This window comes from Pseudochaenichthys georgianus, chromosome 18 (assembly GCF_902827115.2).
Source record: "Pseudochaenichthys georgianus chromosome 18, fPseGeo1.2, whole genome shotgun sequence".
Classification (NCBI taxonomy): Eukaryota; Metazoa; Chordata; class Actinopteri; order Perciformes; family Channichthyidae; genus Pseudochaenichthys; species Pseudochaenichthys georgianus.
This window is the reverse complement of record NC_047520.1, coordinates 14972182-14995425: the sequence shown is the minus strand read 5'-3', so window position 1 is coordinate 14995425 and position 23244 is coordinate 14972182. Positions and strand designations below refer to the sequence as shown.

Here is a 23244-nt window from a genome sequence, read left to right as displayed (position 1 = left end):
AGACTGGCATTAGATCTCTCCAAACCAAAGGGTAATACTGCTGAAAAGGTAGAGAATAATTAAAGTAGAACACTGAAAAAGAAATGAAACATTGACTTTAATTAAATGTATCATATTAGGTTAGTTGGAAGCAATAATATTAACTTGAAACTATTTATTTATGTTTATTTAATATTATTGCTTTCAACTAAGCTTGCATTATGTGTAATCTGTTGACATAATACAAAGTGAACGTTTAAATGTTTTCAGTGTATATTAAAGATCATTTGTAGGCCTTGAGATAAGAGGAGTTTCTAATCTGTTCCACACTGTGTTTTACATCCTTATATAAATTCATTTTGACTCAACATATGATCTGTTATGTCATAAATGCTTGTGTCAGACTATAATGAGTCATTGAGTGTGTCATAGTGCAGCAGGCTGTGATTTGGCAGTCAGTGCATGGACATCATGTAATAATGAGTCTGCAATGACATAGTGCATCATCCACTGTGCAGGTGAGTATTAAACATTTAGACATGGTGGTGGTCCTACTGTGAGACGGCAGCAGGAAGATTCTATCACATCCGATTCTACATCTCCTGAGATAACAGAGAAAGTCAGAGGATCGGAGTCAGGGGGAGGTGTAAGGGAAGGAGGGAGAGAACTGTGGACATGTGGAGAGAAATAGGGAAGACAGAAAAAAGTGAGAAGAGGATGGATAGACAGGCAAGAAGAAGGAATGAGACAGGTGGAGAGAGGAAGGAGGTGGAGAAGGGGGGGAGGAAAGAAGTGGAAACAAGAGTGAGCTTAAGGGAGAGTGGGAGGGACGATCGAAGAGAAACCGAGCGAGGAGAGGAGGGAAAGGGACACAGAGTGACGAATGGAGAAGGAGGACAGAGGAGGAGGTGAGGACAGAGAGGAGGAGAGGAGGGGGGTGGAGGGAGGCAGGGAGGGGGAGGGGGAGAGAAGGAGAGCAGTTGTTAATTAGAGAGGATGTGTTAGGGACGGGAGGACTGAGAGAGAGGAGAGACTGTGAGGGTGAGTTTCATGGACACTGCTAATGAGAGGAAAGGAAGGAAGGAGGCGAGAGGAGAGGAGGGGAGGAGGAGAGGAGGTGGTAGGGGTGAAAATGAGACTAGAAGAGGAAGGGGGAGTAAGAGGAGAGAAGAGGGGGGGGCCTGGAGGTGAGCGGAGGGAAACTGCTTTACCACTGTTGGGTGAGGATGGGGGAGGGGAAGGATCTGCACGTACGCACACACACACACACACACTGTGGAAATCTAAAGCGACATGAGAGGAAGACTCCAAGAGAGGGAGGCAGGAAGGAGGAAGAGGAGGAGGAGGAGGGGTGAGGAAGGAGAGGAAGAGGAGGGAGGGAGGGAACGAGAGGAGTCATCAATGTGGAGAGTAAAGTATAAGGGAAAGCAGAGGTGGGAGGGGGAAGAAAGCACAGGAGTTAAATGGAAGGGGAGAAAGCAGGGAGGCAAGGGGAGAGGAAGAGAAGAGGAAGAGGGGCATGGGGTGAGAGAGAGGAAACACGAGGAGGAGGAGGAGGAGGAGGAGGAGGAGGAGGAGGAGGAGGAGGAGGGCAGATATTCAGGGAGGAAGAGGAGAGGAAGTATTGAAGAAGGAGATGACAGAGGGAAATGAATAAGTAAGTAAAGGGAGAAGAAGAAGACAGATAGAGGAGGTGAAGAAAGGAGCAGGGACAGGGGAGGCAAACAAAGAGAAGAGGGAGATGTGGAGGAGGAGGTGGTGATGCCAAAGAGAGAGCATAGAGAAAGCTGGAGGAGTGTGTAACAGGCTGTTACATGTCAGCAGCAGGATGTGTGTGTGTGTGTGTGTGTGTGTGTGTGTGTGTGTGTGTGTGTGTGTGTTTGATTGGCAGCATCAGGTGTGAAAGATCCTGCACAGATATCAGTAAAACAATCCCTATTTCACTCACACACGCACATCCACCTGTGCACGTACACACACGTACGGGAAGCACTATGAAGAAATATTTTGAATTGTTCGACATTTTCAATATAAATAAAGAATTTGTGTATTAAGGTGTATTCATCTGAGTAATAGTCAGGACTCTGTCTCTCACATACTTAAACACACAAGGTTCAATCGTGCCCCGGTCTCCTGCCCCTTTTCTCTCCACCATGCATACATCAGTACAAGTCTGGACAGCCTGCCTCAGCACACGGATGCACAGCTGACGAATCCCTCCGCCGACACACTGGCAAGTAGTCCTTAATTTATGGGATTTTGAAAGATTGCAGATTAAGAATCGTTCAAAAACTACTTCTGATGATTTATAACGCATTATAAAATGTGTTCTACAATTAAAACTGTGCATCATTATCATATAAACGGGTTGGACTGTATGCCGTTTTAAAGGATATTTGTTATCAGCACGACATGTTGGTTAATATTTCGTGTCAATTTACACATGTATGGCAACACAATCTAAAATTGAGAATAGGCTACATTTGATAGTTTTGGAGGACTACTTTTTGTCAATCCAAACGGCTGGTTGTGGTTGGGAGAGGCGAACGCATCAAGGCGGATGTCCACCTTACTTTTCCCCGGGTGTTGTCCGTCTCCCCGACGCACACTCACGGCTGCTTCCATCTATCCATGCAGTTCACTTCATTGTACTGGCTCCGCTCATCAATTAGGCGAGAATTAAGCCTTTTTAGATGCGATAATTGTCTTTAAGTGCGTCGAAGAGGAATATAAACTGTGAACAGAGGCGAAGATAAGTTTTGAGTGCGAGGAGAGCGGAGAGAAACGAAACACAGGTAGGAGAGCGACTGCTATCTCGACTTCCAACTATTATCGTTACTAATGTAACGCGAGGGTACTAGCCGCAAGCTAACCGGCTAACGTTAGCATCCCGACGACCAACTAGACTTCAGGTTGCACTTTAGAGAGAGAGGGAGGCAAATATCGCCTGGTTTTTATTGTTTGACCTCCAAAAATGACTCGGGACCGTTCAAACTACTAAACGTCCCGAAAGAGACTAATACGGAGAGCGAGTTTTCACTCCAGCAGACAGTAGCGTCAGGAGTAGTAACAGCAACGTAAGCGTGCGGAAAACAAAAGGACTTCACATGACTGCTCTGTTAAGATGGGGAAATGTCTTCAGCTAGCACACCTGGCTCCATTAGAGCACCAGGTGCTAACCCACCACCTCATATGTTTGGTTTAGTAACACATTAACTAATTTATAGTTAACCAACATGTATACTTAATAAAGGAGTCCCCATACTATTATGTTGGTGTTACCCACTTTAAAACAAATAACAACACTAGATGACGTACTAATTATATCTACGAGCATATTAATTGTCACGTTAGAAGCGCCAAGATTGTCAATACGAGTCCAAAATGATACATCAATAAGATAGTTGAACTAAACATTTACACATTTATGATGTATATAAAAACATTTGTTTTTTTATTTACTAAGTATAAGCAGGTGGTTGAGCAATAATTGACTACACCCTGTCTGATGGGGTTGACTGTTATGTATTATAGATGTATATCGCATAACAGTTGTCAGAGGTCGAGGCTATAGTAGCAGTGTTCGAGGCTACCACCAGCCGCCGCCCCCCCCCCCCCCCGAAAGTAACTCTTTGAAAGTGAACAGAGGCGGGATTATAGCTTCCTCTTCGAACCCTCTGTTGCTTTAGTTTAATCGATGCGTCAAATTTAAATCCATCGAGTTAGATGTAAATAAACAGGGCTATGTTTATGTTTGATGCCGTGAGTTTGCAGTGAAGTTAAGGGGACAGCTGTTGTAGTGTCGGGGGGCCACCGGCAGCCGCGACAGACAAAGACTCCCAGAGAGCCTCAGACACTTGTATTGTCTAGCGGAGTTTGCTAGATGTGAATGAATCTGCCCCTCACCCTCTGCAGAGGAGCCATAACTACTCATGTTTTATCTGGAGAATGGGGGAATAAGTTCATGATGTCGCCCATATGGCATGCCCATGCTTTGTTCTAGTTGAAGTTAGGTAAACAGGAGTTGCTGATGGGATAGAGGACAGCAAGCATAAGACTCGTTATGCTGCGATCTGTGAGTGATAACGCTCATTGTTTTGTAACCACTGTGTTGTGTACCAGGAGGGAGGGAGTTTAGTTGGGTTACTTTCTGTGTCCCGAGTTGACCGTCTAGTCTTTGTGCTGCTGTGAGTCTCACTGCCCGGAGATACATAGAAAAACGAGGCTTGGCCACGTAATAATATAGCACTGACTGTGGGTGACACTCAAAATAAGAGTCCCCTCCACACTGGAGGGCTCATGTTATTTATGGCTCGTTTTCTCTTTCACTTTGTTTTGCAGATGCTTCTACTTGTCTGTTGTGCTGTTTGCTCAGCCTATGAGGAGGAGCTCCATCAAGTAGTTGATAAATAAACAGCAAAAAGTATGTAACTATTTTGTTAATGGACTTATTGTTCAACTAATTCTTAATACAAGACATAATCGGAACATTCTGTTATAATAAGCCTCTTGTATATATACATTTTCTTATGTTCTCTGCTTATATATAGCTGAATAGGATTTTTTTTTTAAACAAGAAATGTAACTCCTCGACTATGAGAAGCTGGGACATGAGATGGACATTTCCCACTGTATTTCTGCAGTTGTATAAGAAGATAACTGTTGGATGCAACTCTACATATGAGCATCACCATGGTTTGTGATGTGTCAAAACAGTGTTTGTTAGTGCTGAAACTAACAATATTTGCAACTAACTATTTTCTCAATTAATCATTTGGTTCATCAGATGGTTACAGTAATGCACCCTACAGATCTGCCAAATCAATATCACTGGTACTTACTCACAGACTTTTTAAGTGGATTGGATAATGGCCATACTGGACTGATTCTCATTAAATAAAGCTTCTCGGCAAGTCTGTTTTTATTTACTTGGTTACGGTGGTCTGCCTGCTCATATTTTATTGCCACACTAAACCCTAACATCCTGTTACCTTGTATAAAAATGATTCCACATGGTCAGGTATACAGACATTACATTGGTAAAAGAGAGCACTGGAATGTGAGCTCAAGTGTTTCTTAATGGTCTGGGGCACTAAATGGCCCTGTGTTCTGTTAGTGGCTGGTGCAGCAACATCTTCTTAATTAACTGGAGTAATAAAGGAGGACGTGAGTTAATCAGTTTGAGTCCTGTGTTGAACAAGAACAAGGGCCTCTGGATTGTGTGTTGAGGTTCCTTGAAGGTCAATATGGTGAGAGAAGATCAGAATTAGAGCAGAAATGTAGCCAACAAACCAATGGCCCATTCATCACCTTACGTCCCATATAACTAATCACACTGTAAGCTCATTTTTGATTAGTGTGACACCAAGATAAGAGCCTGATCAAACCACAAATGTTAATTAGTCTGGAACCTCTCTGTTAATTTTTTTATTTCCAATGAGCATTACTTGAAATGTTCAGCCCTAGTTTTCAGGCAACCAAGTTCTATCTACTGATGAAAACAAGGGTTTCTGGGAGAGTTGTTGAGTGTGAATGTTCTCATACAGTAAAGTTATGTTGGGAAATAAACTCTGCTGAAGGGGAAATAATGGCATTGCTTCCAATGTAGCAACATAAGGTGCTGATCTACGTTTCAAGAGTGATTAAGGCTTTACAGGGTTTCAAGTGAAATCCTATCACAGCCAAATATCTGCCAAGTGATATTTGTATGGGAGATTGTATGGAAGCAAACAAGAGACAGAAGTATTTTATCAGACACCGAATGTATAGCATTGAAAATAATTACTTTGAAAATCATGTATCTGAATTTATTTTGCTCCGAATTTACTAGATGTGAAATAAAAATGTAAAGATTCAAGTTAAAAAAATTCGAATGTTCAAATTCAGATCCCAAAAATTCAAGTGAAAACAATTCGAGGTCAAATATTTCGGTGTTTAAAATTCGATGTAAAAAAATAAGGTGTATACAATTTGACGTAAAAAATTGCGATGCAGCATCATCCGGGCTACTCACAGGATAAGCAATCGAGTCCGAATGCAATCAAACCCGACTTCTGGCCAATCAGAGCCAAGCGGCAAACCCCGGGACAGTGCGGTGAAGCCCAATGCTGCAAACTGTAGGCGATGGATGCAGATGGGAGCAATTCCCGTAGACCCTATGTTAAAATGTCCAACTTAACATCAGAAAATGAACATGTTTCTAGCCTGGATCCACAAAAACATATTCTGTATATAGTTAGATTCCCCCTTCATGACAACGGGACTGCTGCTCCTAGCTCCTCTCTGCTAGCTCCGTTAGCTCCATGATGCTACAGCGGCTCAGCTCATGAGGAGAACACTACTTGAACTCGGCCGTGTTTGTTGTGTTGGTTCCTGGTGGACTATTCGTCATGCAAATATAGGATTTATCTGCGGTTGAAACAGACCGTCCATGAATGCAGTTTCTTCGGTAAGTCAACCCTGCGTACTTTATGTTACTGGTGTTTTTATTAAGCTAACGTTAATGAATGTTTAGAGTTGGGTTAGCATTTGAGCAATCGTAGCTCCATCTGTGCTAACGATGCTATGCGTAGCATCCAAGAGTGTAAAACATTAAGTGGGATGCTACTGTATACCAAAAGGCTTCTGTGCGAGGTTGCTAAAATAAGGTCATCCTTGTACGTTGGATAGTTAGTTTGCTAGTTAGGTTACTGTATGCATTGTTAAGGTTCATATAAATTCGCTATGCTCTACTATAGCATAAAATAGACTAGCTAACGTCAACGTATTGTTGATTAGTGTATATTAAATCAACCTCACAATGAAATGTGTGTATCTTTAAAATATGAACGTCACATTTCAAGATGGTCCAGAAATAACGCTCCCTTAGATATTGTAATATGGTTTGTTGAACTGGAGTTATTTTTTGCAGCTATCCGACGAACGAGTCCGACTCAAACATTGTTGTTTTTAATATTATTACCAATGCCTCTTTTAATTGTATTATCCTCACACTTGAGAAACAGCCTTATCGTGGCTGTAGAACGGAACATGTAACTTAATGCCTGCATTTAAGGACGATGAATAGCGTAGTCAATGCTTTAGTGACAAGGAAATTATTTGTTTAAATATTAGATACAGTATGACGTTATCTGTGACTTCAGTCAGAATGAAGCTTATCCATTGCATTGCATTTGTTAAATAGGTTTGTGTCTTACCCTTACGTGTGTGATGCATATGAATATGGCATATGAAAACAAATTAATTTGACTGACTCATGAAAACATCATCCAAAGTAACAGTGAAATAAAAAGGACCTACACAATAATACTCAATCAAACTGATACAGTATAAGGACTGTGATATCCAGCAATTTCTGAAGTATAACAATAAGATTATGACCTGTTTTTAAAAGAAGATAAAAAGTTGTTTGCATGTAAAGAAGTCTGTAAGCCACGCATGTAACTTTACATCTGTTTGTTCAAAGTGTCCTTAAGGTGATCCAGACAGGCTGGACCAGAGGAGGAGAGACAGATCTGGACTCCTAGCAGCAGAGAACTTCAGCACGGATTCCAAGGTACACCTTTTTCATGCTTTACAAAGAATGCACAAAGTAATGACTCTAATACACAGATATACATGCCATTAAACATGACTGAATACTAGATCACCTACACAGTGATGTTGAGTGCACTTTCTTAGCAAAAGGTTACATTTACATTTTACCAAGCAACATCACTTTTTTGTTCAACTTTCACATTTCAATGTAAATATGATTGAACATAGTGAGAACTGTGACCCTTTGTCTCTGCATATTGACTGTAAAAAAACATGTTAAAAGTTATTCTTTCAGTGAGACAACCGAACAGAGCAAGCTTCTACAGTTGCACTAAGTTTTGATAACAGTTAAATATTATTTTAATAATACATTTATTTCAATGTTGATGAATTTAGAACGGTTTATTCATAATCTGATTATCTTTGTAGTACACTGTTGGATTTAAAAAACACATTCAAATAAAAAAATCAATCATTATATTTATAGCCCCTGAACAAACAAACAAACAAACAAACACACCTACCTATCTTAAATAACACACTTGCTCTGCAATAATATGTTTTTTGATATTTCTGTTAGGAAAGGACAGGCCTGAGAGACAGGACTGCTTCACCATGTTCTCTTTCTCTGAGGGTCCAGAAGAACATCCAAGAAGGAAAGGAAAAGCTGATATGAGATTTAAGAGCAGTACAGGACATTCACACATGCCCCTTTCACACCAGCGCCTTTTCAGCTCCGGCTCGGAGCTAGAGCCTGAAAAGCGCCGGGTTTTCCAGTTCACACTGGAGCTGCGCCGGCTCTTAGCTCCGGAATCCGCTTCATTTCCAGCTCCAAAAAATTGTCGGTCCAGAGGCAAGAGCTTTGGAGCTAAGAGGTGACGTCGCTTACGTCTCTCTTACGTCGAGGCGTGCAGGAAACTAAACCCACCTCCCATGGGTCGACTGTCATGCCTGCCTACAAGCAGTAGTGCCTATAAACACACTTTATAAAGTCAGGCAACACTAACCAGGCTTCGTGTGATTCTGTTTATTTGTGCCTTACTTTGACCATCCGCTCACAGTTATCGATCATTGTGGAGAGAGGCAGACGTGTTGTTTTGTATTATTGCAGCTATCGGATGCAAGTAGTCAGTTTAGCTTCGGTTGCTATGCTAACATCACCCGTTTTATACCAGAGAAACTTTCATAACAGCGTTGTGATACCAAACAGCGTCAATTCAGACTGACACACATTCACTTAGGCTAAGGGAACTGGGGATATGCATCAGCTGCTTGTGTGAGTCGGACAGTGAATACTTTAGAGCGGCCGCTGCAGTGCGAGCTAACCGGGAGCTAACGGGAGAATACACTCCGTGGAAGAGCAGCACTGCAGCGGTCGGTAAATGCTGCAGAAACACATTAATAAACAATGAACCACGGCACTCTGGAGAAAAGTATAAGGTTGGAGAAGTCGTTATTCAATTTATTCTGGCTTCGTGTGATTAAAAGCAACACGATCATCGACCCGACGCAGTTGTTGTGAGCTGCCGTAATGGCTGCCGTTGGATGGCAAATCAGCGATGTAAACGGTGACGTCATGATGCAGCAAGGGCAGCTCTGGGGCGACAGTGGGCGGTGTGCACAGAGCGGGAGCTGAAAAGGGAAACCGGAGCTGAAGCAGAAAAGCTCCCGCTCGGAGCTAGAAACTGAAAAGCGCTGGTGTGAAAGCCGCATAAGAGACACTTATATTGTAACACAAAGACCTGCACACTGACTAGTTTTGTAGTCTAACAGGAACTTCATTTGTGTGTTGTTTTGTGTTTTACGTTGCACCTCAGAGACAGTGTGATTATTGTCAGGCCTATAAAGTGTGGCAAAAAAAAAAGTCAGCTGATCAAATGCATTTGCCTCACTTTATGAGCTTCACATCACTTGTGCCTTATACCGCCGAGTTTGCAACGTCATAAATAAATGGTGCCAATCTTCAGTCAGATGTGAATGTGTAATTTAAAATTTTCAGTAAGAATAACAGACAAAAGGAGTGCAAATACAATGTATTGAAATGTGAACTAAAAGTTATCAAGCATGAACCATCACCATTTTTTTTTAAATAAAAACGAAATAATATACATAAGTTACACTAAATGTTAATCTGTTAATTGACAGGCTAGGCCTGTGCAGCTATGCCCAGCATGGGCTAAGTTCTGTAGGTGCAGCTAGTGCAGGTCCTCCTCCATCAGGTCTGGTCCTCCTCCCTCAGGCCTGCAGGGTCTTTCCCTGCGAGGAGGACTCCTCGCAGGGAAAGACCCTCAGCCCTCTCTGGCCAAACCAACAGACAGGACGTTCATAAAGCTGAGGTTTCCCCCAAAGTCTCTAATCATCCATCCTGTGAATATGAGAGGGGAAAAATAGTGTAATGGATGCTTTGGACAATAAGAAATATAAAGTTAACTGTTGAGTTGCTCAGTTTTTTAGATTGAAAGGGTTTAATAATGCAAACAAAAGGAGAGGCACCGTAAAATAAAGATTGGTCTTTCAATAAATTGTGTTGATTTTGTCTTTTTTAATTCTTTGTCTAAAGTCAAGTAGCTAGAACTGTTACTTATAGTTTGAATGATACAGTCTGGTTATAATGTTTGGAGGAGGCATCACAGGTAAGAGCACCATTTGTTGTGTTCCATCCACAACAAATGCACACAGATTGATGTGTGTATTTATTTATCTACTATTTCTTGAATCATTACTGTCAGTCCAAAACAAGAGATTTTGTTTTGGTAACATTTAAAAAAACAAAACATTATCTCTTTTCCTCTACACTATCTTGAATACTTTAGTTTTTACGTCACTACATTTATCTAACAGCTTTAACATTGTAAAGGTGTCACTTCGGACTCTGGGTAATTATGACAGCATGTCCTACTATTTTGAGAGTTTGAACAAACCAGACCTTGATCTATTAATGTAGAAAATAGTCAGCACATTAAACCATTATGAAAGTAATAATTAGTTAGCTCATTGTTCAAAATGAGCTCCAACTACAACAGTTAAGTCAATTCGTGCATCGGTAATAACAATAAATCAAATGATATAATATAATAGTATAACTTGTGTCTACTTTAAATACTTTAACAACACTTTCCTAATTATACTAGCATACTTTTACTAAAGTAACATTAACATGTTTAAATGCAGGGCTTTTGTAAGAGAGTATTTCAATTAATGATAACTACGGAGCTTGCTAACAGCAAGGCACAAGGCTACTTCACTAATTTAGCTAGCTAATGTAAGATACAAATGCTGTCGAGCCCTCACTGCTTGTAAAATAAAGACCACAAACTGACTACTTACCCGAGCGGCGAGCCCCGCTGTTCTCCGTCATTTTTCTCCCGGGTTGTTGTGATCACATGACAAAGCCATGCTCTGATAGGCCAGAAGTCGGTTTGATTGCATTAGGGCTCGATTGCTTATCCTGTCTGAGTAGCCCGGATGATGCTGCATCGCAATTTTGGACATCGAATTTTATACACCGAATTTTTTTCACTTGAATTTTTGGGATCTGAATTTGAACATTCGAATTTTTTTCACTTGAATTTTTACATTTTTATTTCACATAGGTAAATTCGGAGCAAAAACATTCAGATACATGATTTTCAAAGTAATTATTATTTTCAATGCTATAAATTCGGTGTCTAATAAAATTCAAATACATCTGTCTCTTGTTTGCTTCCATAAGATTGCATCACATGTAAGACAGAAATGGGTTTTGTTTGATGAACGGTGTTCTGTACGTGCCGTCATTCCATATTCAGGGTGTGTGTGTGTGTTTGTTGCAGCCATGCCCTCAGTGATGGAGCGCTCGGGGTCCGGGGTCCTGTCCAGGAGCAGAGCCAAGACCGTCACCAATGGCAACAGCCTACCACACTCTGAAGAGGAGAGCAGTGACGAAGAGCATGCTCATGGTACAACACACAGAAACACTAAACAGAATTATAATCTACTGTTTTAAGCTGAATTTAATGGGGGGGGGGTTACTTCATATTGTTTGAAATGAAATGTTGTTGTATTAGGTATCCATAGTGAGTGTATTACCTAGTGGATGACACCCCTTTTTCAGAGAGCAGACGAGAATACTAGAGCAGATATGAAGCAATGAACTGTAGTGGATAAGTGCTGCAGCCGAACTTTCATTTACCGTCAGACAGCCCTTTCAGGCAAGACCTGAAGAGTGGAGAAAATATTTTAAACAAAGCATACAATGATTTACATTTACATTTGGGTGCTGCCAGATTCCATAGCTTAGCTTTTGTGCTGGTAGTTCTGTGTGTCTTTCCAAACTGGGCGAATGCCGACCACCATCTCCTTTAATTAAAACACTGACGGCTGATAAGTACTGAATACAACCCCCAATCCGAGCTATCCCATCCATTACTGCGATTAAGTTTATTGTGTAATATGTATAACAGTTGACATTTCCATTGTGCAGATACATAAAGTCAGCTGTTGGGTTGCACTGCTGCAGAGCTTCTTCAGTGCCTGCACACTGCTCTCCTCTGTCCTCCTCTCCTCCACCCCTTCCCACACTTTTCTATCATCTACCCACATCCATCTTTCATTCCTCCTTCACACAATGACTGCTCATGTTCTTTACATGTTCAGTTATCTCACTAGAGACATGTACTCGAGATATCTTTATAGATCAAACCGTTAAACTGGAGCAGTTGGGGAGCGATTAAAAGGCTCCCAGTTTTCTGCTGTTGATGTAGGTCTGAGACTTTGCATCAAAAGCCACCATCCTTAATAACATGTTTCCTAATTTCTTGCCTCCTTTTATGCCCCTTCTTCCTTTCCTTCCATCCAATCTGCTTTACTCTTGCCCTTCCCGTCTCCTCACCATGTACTCCAGTTTCTATCTTCCCTCACTCCTCCCTTCCTGTCCTCTCTCCCTGAGGAAACAGTAATCTGTCCTCCTCCTCCTCAGCTGCTAGCCTGCCTCTCTCATAGTCTCTCTTCACTCCTCGCCTTTACCCTCTTTACCACAGCACTAATGACTTAATATCTGCCATCCGCTGTCGTTCATCCCTCTCTCTTCCCCCCTATCTGTCACTTACTGGTAAATATGCTTTAAATCAGGGGTCGGCAACAGGTGGTCCGGATCCGGACCCAGACGCCGACCTATACGAACTATAATCAATACATTAATAGGGGATTTAAATTTTGACGGGGCGATTTTATTTTAACCGCTGCCGCGAAAGAGAAGAGCGAGCAATACAGGGAGAGAAACACAGAAGAAGAGACGAGACAGCGGCAGAGAGAAGCGAAGAGGAAAGTGAGTGAAGAGAATAATTAGCGATACAGGGAGAGGAGAGGAGAGTGAACAGGCGTGTTAGCGGCAGACGGGGAGAGACACATAATTACACATGGCGCTCTCCAAGAAGAGGAAAGTGGACAGTGAGAAGAACAGAGCTTTTAACCCCGAGTGGACTCCTTCATGTTCATCCTGCCCACTGGGAGCACAGAGCCAGTGTGTCTCATTTGTTCAGAGACCGTGGCGCTCATTAAAAGGGCCAAAACGCCACTATGAGACAAAACACAAAGTGTTTGACCAAACATTCCCTCTCAAGTCAGAACTGAGGTCACAAAAACGAAGCAGTCTCAGAGCCCAATATGATCAGTCCACCAGGATCAAAATTAAAACTAAATATCGTTCCAGCGCAGGCTAACCGAGGCTAACCGAGGCTAACCAATGAGCACCTGCATGTGTATGAGAATGGCCCTGACACAATTTCAGCCCAGATCTAAACTGACAGGACAAGCTCCAGCTCAATTCTCGCACTGAATAAAAAAACTGAGTGAGGGACTGCAATATAAGAGGGAAAGAAAGAGAAACTTTAAAACTGTTCAATTGTTATGATGTAAAGACTGATGTTGTTCTATAATCGTCTGAAACTGTTAAGTCATGATGTGAAACGGTTAACAAAGAAAAAGGGAAACTCAAGCTGCTGCTACACTTTATTTTCTATTTTTATCTAAAATCTAAAATTAAGCACTTTTTCAAAAGCTATTATTTATTTTCTCTTTTATTTGTAAATGAGAGAGGAACATTACACATATCCACAGTATGTACTGTATATCTGTATAGTTCAATGTTAATAGACAATAAATATTGTTGTTTATGAATTGTACTTTCTTTATTTGATTGGCAGTCAGTTGTTGATTACATGCAGATGTTGATAAAGCTGCAGCTACTTCAATATCACACTAATTCATAAAGCAAGTTATACACTTTGATGTTCCGGACCTTTGCATGGGGACATTTTCTCTTAACTGGACCTCGTTGAATTTTAGTTGAATACCCCTGCTTTAAATTGAACATTATCATGCATTAAACTATTTATCAAGACATATGCTAGCACTATTTCCATATGAACTTCTTGTTCAAAGAGACAGATTATATGATCTCTTTAAAATGTTACTGCTATCCTGGTTGAACCAAACTGATCGAAACACAAATGTTTAGAGTACATATTATTAATGGCATCAGACTGGGATCAGGGCCAAAAACGATGGTTAGGACATTCCTATTACTAATACTGTTAATGTTTTTCTTATGATGGAGTATATCTAGCTCTGCAACTTCTTAACAAATCTACAGGAATAATTGTCCCCATCTGCTACTATATTCTTCTTGTGTCTCTCTCTGCAGACAGTATGATCCGAGTGGGAGGAGACTACCAGGCTCAGATACCAGAGTTCAAACCAGGTAAGCTGAAAGAGGGAAGCATGAGAGAAAGGGAGGGAGGAAATCAGGGCTGAGTAGTAAGAGACATAGAGGTGAAGAATGAAGGGAATGCTGATGATGAGAGAAATGAAGGTCAGATGACCAGTTAGTGTCCCCCTTTTGCATGTGTTTGCCCTTGCTCAGTAATGGCAATTCAATGTGGATTGACAGGTTAACATAGAAGGTGGGTAAGGAAGGGTTGAACCCAATAATGCAAACGTCTTTGAAGGGGTGTGCTTTGCAGTGTTCAAACCCTTTATTTGATTTACTTATATAACATTGTAGTGATATTAACTCTAGGGAAATGTGGCTTATTATCACATCCTGATTCATTGTATGATTAGTAGAGCAGACGAGGGAGAAGCAGCAAACCAGTCTTTTTGGAAGACACAGGTGTTGAATTCCCAAAGCGGCTGACATGCCACCGTCTTGTGCTCTTCTTTCTTCCTGACGAAGATGGAGCCTAAACAGGAGAAAGCATGCAAAGCAGAGGGAGAAAGAAAGTTAATATAAGGGTTGATTAGTAGACAATCAGTAGTGTGCATCGTGTCTTTGCAACTCTTGAGTCAAGTGGACTGTGTTCATTAGTGATGTGCACCTGTTATAAGAGCCAATCCTCACCAACCACCATGAAAAAATAATCAGCCACCAGAACCCGACCCAAACCACAAGGTTAGGACTGACACAAGCAGACAGCAGATAGAAACTTGTCTTAGTCATGTAACAAATGATCTTTCTGGTTGTTGGTCTACTATCAGTTGGTGTATATTTTAAAATCCAAACGAACGAAAGTCATTCCAGGTTGGCAAGGTAGATTGGTAAAACCATTCTAAAATGGCAGTTTCTTCAAACCGCTGTTGGTGTCAACTTCAAAAAACAAACCTCTCCTTTAAGCATGGAGAAGGGAGGGAAAGAGATGCACGTCTTTAAATGCGAAATGTGATCTACTTTTTGTAAAACCACAAAATGTCCTTGTTTGTTGTTTCTCTAACAGACAGTCCCAACCGCTTCAATGAGAAGGATCATAGGAGCATGTTGGTCTGGTGTCCCAGTGTCATGCTGTCTGATGCAATGTGTAAGCTACAGACACACCCTCACCTTACCTCCTTCTCTAGTGCAAGCCTGTGACCTTCACTTGAATGGCTATTCGCTCACCAAAGAATAGCAATTACAAATCTCATTCTGTGTTTTCTCCGTCTCTTGCGCTCTTTTCTTTCAAATTCTTTGTCTTCCCCTTTCTTTCTCTCTTTCATTAATTTCATATTTTTATCTAGCAATGACACCATACTACTGTGGTTTATTTTCATTCTACCCCATCTCTTTTCCTAGCACTATATCTCCTCATGTCCTTCTTTTTCTCTATTAAACCTATGTTTCTTTCTCATCTTAATCCAGTGGACGAGTACATCCTAATGGCTAAAGAGAAACATGGATACAACATGGAGCAGGTATGCACGGCAGAGGAACATCAGCAAGTCTCTTTCTGCTCTCACTGCTTGTGTCTCTCTCTTGTTGTTCCTGTCTCTGCTTGCCTCACCCTGTCTCGGTCTTGCCTCTCCCCTCAGGCTCTGGGCATGTTGCTATGGCACAAACACGATGTGGAGCGCTCGCTTGCGGACCTGGCCAACTTCACCCCGTTCCCCGATGAGTGGACAGTGGAGGACAAAGTTCTGTTTGAGCAGGCCTTCAGCTTCCACGGCAAGAGCTTCCACCGCATCCAGCAGATGGTGAGAGACAGAAACATACTTTATTCAGAGGTCTTTTTTTTTCCTTCAATGAATGTAAAAAATAAACAGACTGTGCTCTCTATTTATTATCTTGATTACTGTGTTTGTGTGCAGCTTCCAGACAAGCTGATCTCCAGCCTGGTGAAATACTACTACAGCTGGAAGAAGACCAGGACCAGGACCTCCGTCATGGACCGAGCGGCCAGGAGGCTGGTCACCAAGAGAGAGAAAGAAGACAGGTGAGACACACCATGCACGAAGCATGGAGAAAACAGAAGTTCAGAAAGTCCTCTGAGGAGTGACATTTACAAAGACACACAATGAGCGTCCTGAAAAACAAGAGTCTCATGAATATTAATCACATGCTGATTTTGATATTATTTCTTGTCATTTTCGGTCGACATTCTCAAGCATTTTAGAAATACTTGTGATGAAACCAGACATAGTTAAAATGTGGTTTAACCGCTGGTTGTTTGTCTTTCTTCTTGTAGTAACGATGAGGTTGAGGAGGCAGACCCCGGCAGTGACAGTGACTTTGAGATTGACACCAAGAAAGAGGTGAGCAATATAAAACTTAACAGAGGTTATTGACTGTGTGTCAACAATCTCTCTGTTTTTATTAGTCATGACTTGCCTGAGGCAAATCAATGCCTCTTGTCAGCAATTTCAACTTCATTTATTAAACATAAATCTAAAGCAGCCTTCCTGCATTGCCTGATTCTTAACATGTGTGATTCCACAGGCGGTGAAACCAAACCCCAACAACAGCCACGCAGACAAGGCGGCCGCCAGCCGATCGGGGCCGCTGAAGAAGGAGAACCTGGGGGCTCAGTACCGCTACCACCCGCTCAGAGCCCGCCGCCGGCCCCCCAAAGGCATGTACCTGGAGCAGGAGGACATCATGTCGGTGTCCGCCTCACACAACGCCGGGGTGCTGACCATACGGCAGCTGGACACACAGCTGGTGTCGCTCAAGAGACAGGTATACACCGAGTCTGAGTAACCTGCCTTCTGTTGCATCTAATGTCATCAGTGTGTATGAATGTTTTAAAGCAACATTCAAATTCTTCATCAACAGTCGCACAGCCCTTTTTTTAAGTGAATCTTCATTGCATTTCTGTACAGTTGCAGATAAAGATTATGACACACAAATATTATACGTTTTATACTAATTGTGGAGTTTGTTCGCAAAATGAGTTTGCGTCCAGAGCACGTATCTGTATTGACACGGCGGTCTAGCAGAAATGTAACTGCACCATAAATGAAATGATAATACCGAAATACCAGCAAATCAAACATGTTCCCATTAGATTGATGACATCCTAAAACGTGAGGACACAACTTCAAAGCTTCATTTGAAAGCCTCTAAATTAATGTGTGTGAAAACAAACACTTGGTGCAGCCATTTAGCTTCAAACCTCAAATAGATTTGTGTACATGTGGAGGAAGTTTTAGGGAACTCACACCTGCATGCAAAGAGGAAAATGTAACCCCTCCTCCAAGGCTTTATGGGGCAACAGTTTATTAATAAGCTCTTTTTTCTGTGTCAAATGATCATGAATTCAGTCTCAGTGAGGGGTCACTTTGATTTGCTCGTGACAGTAGACTATTCCTAAAGTACAACTGCATGTTTTAAAGTAGCCTTTTAGCGTTGATGAATAAACCCCGTCCCTTCTCTTTCCTCCATAGGTCCAGTCCATCAAACAGAACAACAGTTGTTTGAAACAGGGTTTAAATGAAGGTGTGGCGAATTTAAAACCGTCTGAGGTAAGTTTCTTTTTGAACAGTTTTCTTTCTCTACATGTCCCTCCTTTACATCCATCCATCGCCTCTTCCTTCTCTCTCATGTATTCACTCTGCCCTTCCTCGACTCCCTCCAGATATGATTTCCCCCCTGGTGGGACTGAGATTAGTCTAATCTGCCCTCTCCTCTCACTTTCACTCCTCTCTTGTCTTACCACCTCACTCTCTAATGTCTCCCCCTTCTCCTCTCACCCTCAGACTGCCCCAAAGATGAACTCCCGTTGGACCACAGAGGAGCAGCTCCTGGCTGTGCAGGGTGAGTAGAGGCTGCAGCACCCCCCCATACTGACATTCAGATTCCAGCTGTACTTTAAGTGAATTGAAGGAGAAGTAAAGCAGCTACTGTTCCAAATCAGTGTTCATTGCTTTTAGTCAATTAAAGACACAGTTGTCTCATAGAGGAGCCTTCAAAGTGGCTCATTCATGAGCAGAGGAGCTGATGAGGCATTTATTATTGTTTGTCTCGGACACATAGCTGTGCACGCCGGGGCGTCCCTCTGCATCAATCGTGGGGAAAGTTCTGAATGATTGAATGAGATGCATTTAGTCAGAAAAACGGATTACTAGCTGAGCAGCTGCAGTCAGCCAGTGTGCCTTTGAGCAAAGCGTTAAACTGCAGCTGTGCAGAGAAAGCAGAAGCCTTCAGTGACTCGTTTACATCCAATGTGGCTCATGTTAATAATAATAATAATAATAATCCTTATATTTATTATAGCGCTTTATCAATGACTCTCAAAGCGCTTAAAACCTATTTCTGTTGGGATAATCCAGATGTAGCATTTTTATGATAAGATGTGGGATATGTGGTTATTATTCAGGTTTTAAGAGCTTTTGTTGGACATGTATTCAGCGCATTTGGAATATTCTAATTTCTTTACGGCCGATTGCAACACAGTCAACATTTCTGTTCAGAAGGAGGACAAAGCCTTCTCTAAAACGTTATGAAAGCCTTGGACATTAACAGGGTTTTGGATGTGCGCACAAGGAGAGGTGGTTGAAGGAACAGAAGAGCGAGGCTGATTAACGTATGCACGGCTACGTGTCATTTTGAAAATTAACTTTCATCTGCCAGGTTAAGAGCTTAGTGGGAAGATTGTCTTTCACATAAGGGCAATATTTAGTGCATGTAAACGGAGTCAATCTGTGGATATATTAAAGCAGGTGCACTCAGCCAGCCAGCATCCGATGATGGTTAACACACCTCAACACACGCACACACACACACACACACACACACACACACACACACACACACACACACACATCCCTCTGCAGAGACTGTTCTGTAGTCTTTTGATGGCGAGGCGTTGGTTGTGAGCGATTTACAGACACAACATGAACCAGTCCTTCTTCCTCGTCTCCTTTCCAGCTATCCGTCGCTATGGTAAAGACTTCACAGCCATCGCCGAGGTGATCGGGACCAAGACTCCAGCTCAGGTGAGCCTCTTGCCCCCCCCCTCTTATTGTGACCCCAGCGTAACCCTTCATCTATACCGCAGTTTACCGAGCTTTTCATCTCCTCTCCCATTTCTTCCTCACCCCTCTGACAGATCAGCATTTGTGTTTATAGATCACTTTGATCTCCATTACCCCTCCTTTCATTTGTCCGCTGACCTTTAATCTCCTCCTCTGTGTCCTTGAACAACTTTCCTTCATTTTCTTCTCCTTCCCTCCTCAGGTGAGTTCGTTCTTCGTGAGCTACCGGCGCCGCTTCAACCTGGACGAGGTTCTGAGGGAGTGGGCGGCCGAGCAGTTGGCCACCAACCGAGAGCAGAGAGACCCCCGCAGGAGCAGCGAGGAGGGGACCCCAGCAGAGGGGGGGGCAGAGGAGGACGAGGTGAGCACTGACCGGAGAGACATGATATAAAGAACACTGTTAGTTATTTAGAGCATTCAGATAATCAAGAAGAGATGTCTCAAAATGTCAAACTATTTTGAAATTCTGAATGATTTGAATCCGAGTTGATCATCGCCTCAGTGATCATCCGGTCTACGTTACCAAGTCATCCATATCGTTCTTATTATACCACACAATAAATCAGTCACAAGTTAAAGTCGAAGCGTGGCGTCCCAAACAATGGAAGACGGGTAATGAATACTAGAAATACCCAATGGCTGTTTAGTTCTCACTCACTTTCAATACAGAAAGAGAAACAGAGGGAGAAAAACTTGCAAGATAAAAAATGTGCGTTCCTATCAGGAGCCTGGACTTAATGCTGAGTCACACGTTTATCTGAGTTCAAAGTGACGGTGCTGAAGTGGATGAAGTGAACAGAAGGAGCAAGTGGTGTAATATGGAGTTTCCTCCTGAGATCTGAATGAGCCTCCTCTTCCTCACATCATCTTCTGCTCCCCCCCCTCAGGTGAAAATGGAGGACTCTCCCTCTGACTCGGCCGGCGGCTCCTCTCCGCCCTCCTCCACCCAGACCCCCTCCTCCCTCTCCCAGCCTCCCCCCCTGCTGCGCCCCGCTCCTCCCTCGGCCCCCCCCAGCCTCCTCCGCCAGCCCCCTCCCCTGCAGACGCGCCCACTCCAGAACCGAGCACCCCACAACCACCCCCCCCCTCCCCTTATCCGGCCCGCGGTGACCTCCTCCTCCACCCCCCCCACCGGGAGCTCCAGCCACAGGGCCTCACCCCCCAGCTCCTCCTCGTCCTCCGCTGCAGGCCAGATGCCCCCGTCACTCGTCGGGCTCAAAGTGGAGCAGCCCAACTCGCACTGACACACACACACACACACACACACACACACACACACACACACACACACACACACACACACACACACACACACACACACACACACACACACACACACACACACACACACACACACACTTCCTCCACCCTTTAACTCCATCACATGGCCACAGGATCCATCAAACACACTCGGGCGACATCACAGCTCTTAAAAAGCAGGAAGAGTGTGTGTGTGTGCCCCCCCCCCCCGCAGCCCCTTTACTGTACCAACAAACACCTACCTCCAGATCATCGTTCACTAGCGCATACACACACACACAAGCTAGGAACTGAAACCTACCTGCACACACACCTCACTAAACAAACAAAAAAGAGACACTGGATCATCGAGCTTCTGAAGGAAACCCACCTGCTCGTTTCCATGGCAACAGCTGAACATCTGGACGAGTGTGGTTGAACACAAACACGGACACACACATACATATGTAATGTATATCTATCTATACTGTAGGTTCCACTAGGCAGGTTTTAGATCCTCCGAGAACAACCTTCAGGAAATTTAAATAATGAATAAATGTTCGGTAAGAAAGTGATTGAGAGGATGTGAAGAAACACGCCTTTCCCTAACGAGCTGTGCTTTAAAACTCGGGACCCTCAGAGGAGAGGAAAAGGTACTTTGCAAAGAAACGGCTTTGTACTCGAGGCCGTGACTTTACCGTCACCGATTTCAAGGAGCAGCAGATCTCCCTCCTCTCTCTCTTACTAGTATTAACTGGAGTGATGTTTTATGTTTTTTGACTATACTTTTAAAGTGAGCTCTAGGTAGGCAGTTAGTTATTGTAAGTAGTCTAGATTATGATGATGATTATTGACTGAGCACTAAAGAGAAACACGATGCTCAGTGTTAAAGCCACACTGCTTTCTGTCTGGAGGAATTGTTCCAGTAGTTAACCGCTAACTCTGGTCACTGCAGAGAAACATTAGCCTCTGAGGTAAATATGTGTAGAGGACAGGATTTTAAAGCAGGTTTACAAATGTCAAGGGGACGCCTGACCTCTGACAGATAATCAAACCCTGAAATATAAAATGTTCTGCCAAAGTCTGCTAATGCTTTAAAAGCTTATTGCTTCCTGCATGTTCAACGCGGTAAAGGAGCAAAACGAAAGATGGTAATGAGTTCATCGGGAATTTTGGGAAACAAGCATTCACTTTTTTTTGCTGGCAATGATACTGAAAGTTTGATTCTCAAAATGCAAAACAAACGTATTTCTACGTATGCATGTTCATGCTGCTCTCCCGTGCTCTCCACACAGATCTGGGCTCAGTGGAGTTTGGGTTTAAACTGCGTTTAGTGCTTCTCCACTCAGCGTTTGGTTTCCCGCGGCACTGAGCAGGATCATAGCGGCCATCACAAGGATCTCGTCGTTTGGCTTTAAAGTGGCTCGCCTTTTGACTTTCTTAATCGTCCCTTCCTCGAAAAACTGCTCGTGAATGAACTATGTGAGAAGTTGTTTACATTGTGGAAAATGAACTGTTTGTGTTTGAGAAATGTCTTTTTTTAGAATAAAGAAATGACCAAATAGTAAAGCTTAATGTCATCTCTGAAACTGTCAGAGCCTGGTGTTCTCATCAGCTGTTGTCAAACCTCTGTGGCTCCAACAGGTTGGGCCACCTGCAGCGGCTTCACATTCCTGAGCAGGGCCAGCTCTGTGGGGCCAGTCTGAAGGCAGATAACTGACTACATGGCTTCTGGACATACAATAGTTTAAAATATTCTACCTCTGCTACAGTGACACCTGGTGGTCATTCCTTTTAAATGTGGCACAAATGACCACTTGGGGTCCTTCTCAGATCGATTATTTTCATTTTCTCGCTCCTCTGTATCACCGGAAGTGGATTTGTCTGCGCCATCTTGAGTACCGTCCCATGGCGCTTATTTCTGCCGGAGGAGCGATAATCGAGGAACCACCAGACCATCCTCCGATGAAATCTCAGGTACTCGCCCCGCCCCCTTGCTGTGTATCGCTCACTGATTGGACGATGCAGCGCATGAACTGATCTGATGCTTCTTGACATGAGCAGTTTCTCAGCGGAGTGAAGAAAATACATGAACCTCCTCAGTCTATACTGTGTTTTGTTTCAATTAATGTATCATTTAGTTACAAATATGTGATGTATCTGAAAAACAAAGTGGTCAAAAATCATTTTATTCATTTATTGGAAACATTTTCATGATCGCTTTTTTCGTTTTACATTTTAATTTATTGTCATTTCCATTCAGTCAGTCATTAAGTGCTATTTAAAATGTTGATGTGCTACATATCCACACAAACAAAGTGTGCAATCCAATGAATGTTAATCTAACTGGGTTTTGATAGATTTCTTCTCTCAATTATTTTATTTCTTTTTTGAGAATGAGTTCTTATTTTATTTTATTTATTTGGGTCTACAACAGATGATACAAATGTTTGTGTCAGTAAATGTGTGGCAGGGGTGTTTGTGAAAATAACGGGGAGAGAGCTGCTGTCAGACGATCAGCTGTGCGGCGTCATCACAAACGGACGTCGCTTCACATGACGCTCCGGAGGAAAGGACGTCCCATTGCTCTTAAAACTCATTTCCCTGCATGCTTCCCTGGTGGGAGGGACTAGACACAGGGAAACGACGCAAGGATTCCATTTAATCGACCTGAGAAGGACCCTTGGGGTGTTTCTCAATCGCGAGGATGCTGGCTTGGTATGCTTC

The 23244-nt window shown here is 42.8% G+C and overlaps 1 protein-coding gene across 2 annotated transcripts; it reads left to right on the top strand.

Moving 5' to 3' along the window:
• Window positions 1-2517: 2517 nt before the first annotated feature.
• Window positions 2518-22069, top strand: rcor2 (REST corepressor 2). 2 transcript variants are annotated; one of them, XM_034105549.2, is made up of 15 exons: window positions 2518-2774; window positions 4321-4402; window positions 11328-11453; window positions 14198-14254; window positions 15267-15347; window positions 15668-15720; window positions 15838-15999; window positions 16114-16238; window positions 16491-16557; window positions 16742-16981; window positions 17689-17766; window positions 18001-18058; window positions 19172-19239; window positions 19481-19639; window positions 20166-22069. In XM_034105549.2, exons 3-15 carry the CDS (start codon window positions 11330-11332, stop codon window positions 20520-20522), a joined length of 1629 nt encoding a protein of 542 aa, XP_033961440.1. In that variant the 5' UTR covers window positions 2518-2774; window positions 4321-4402; window positions 11328-11329; the 3' UTR covers window positions 20523-22069. The 2 variants fall into 2 exon arrangements, with proteins under 2 accessions (XP_033961440.1, XP_033961441.1); XM_034105550.2 differs by lacking the exon at window positions 4321-4402.
• The last annotated feature ends 1175 nt before the right edge of the window (window positions 22070-23244 follow it).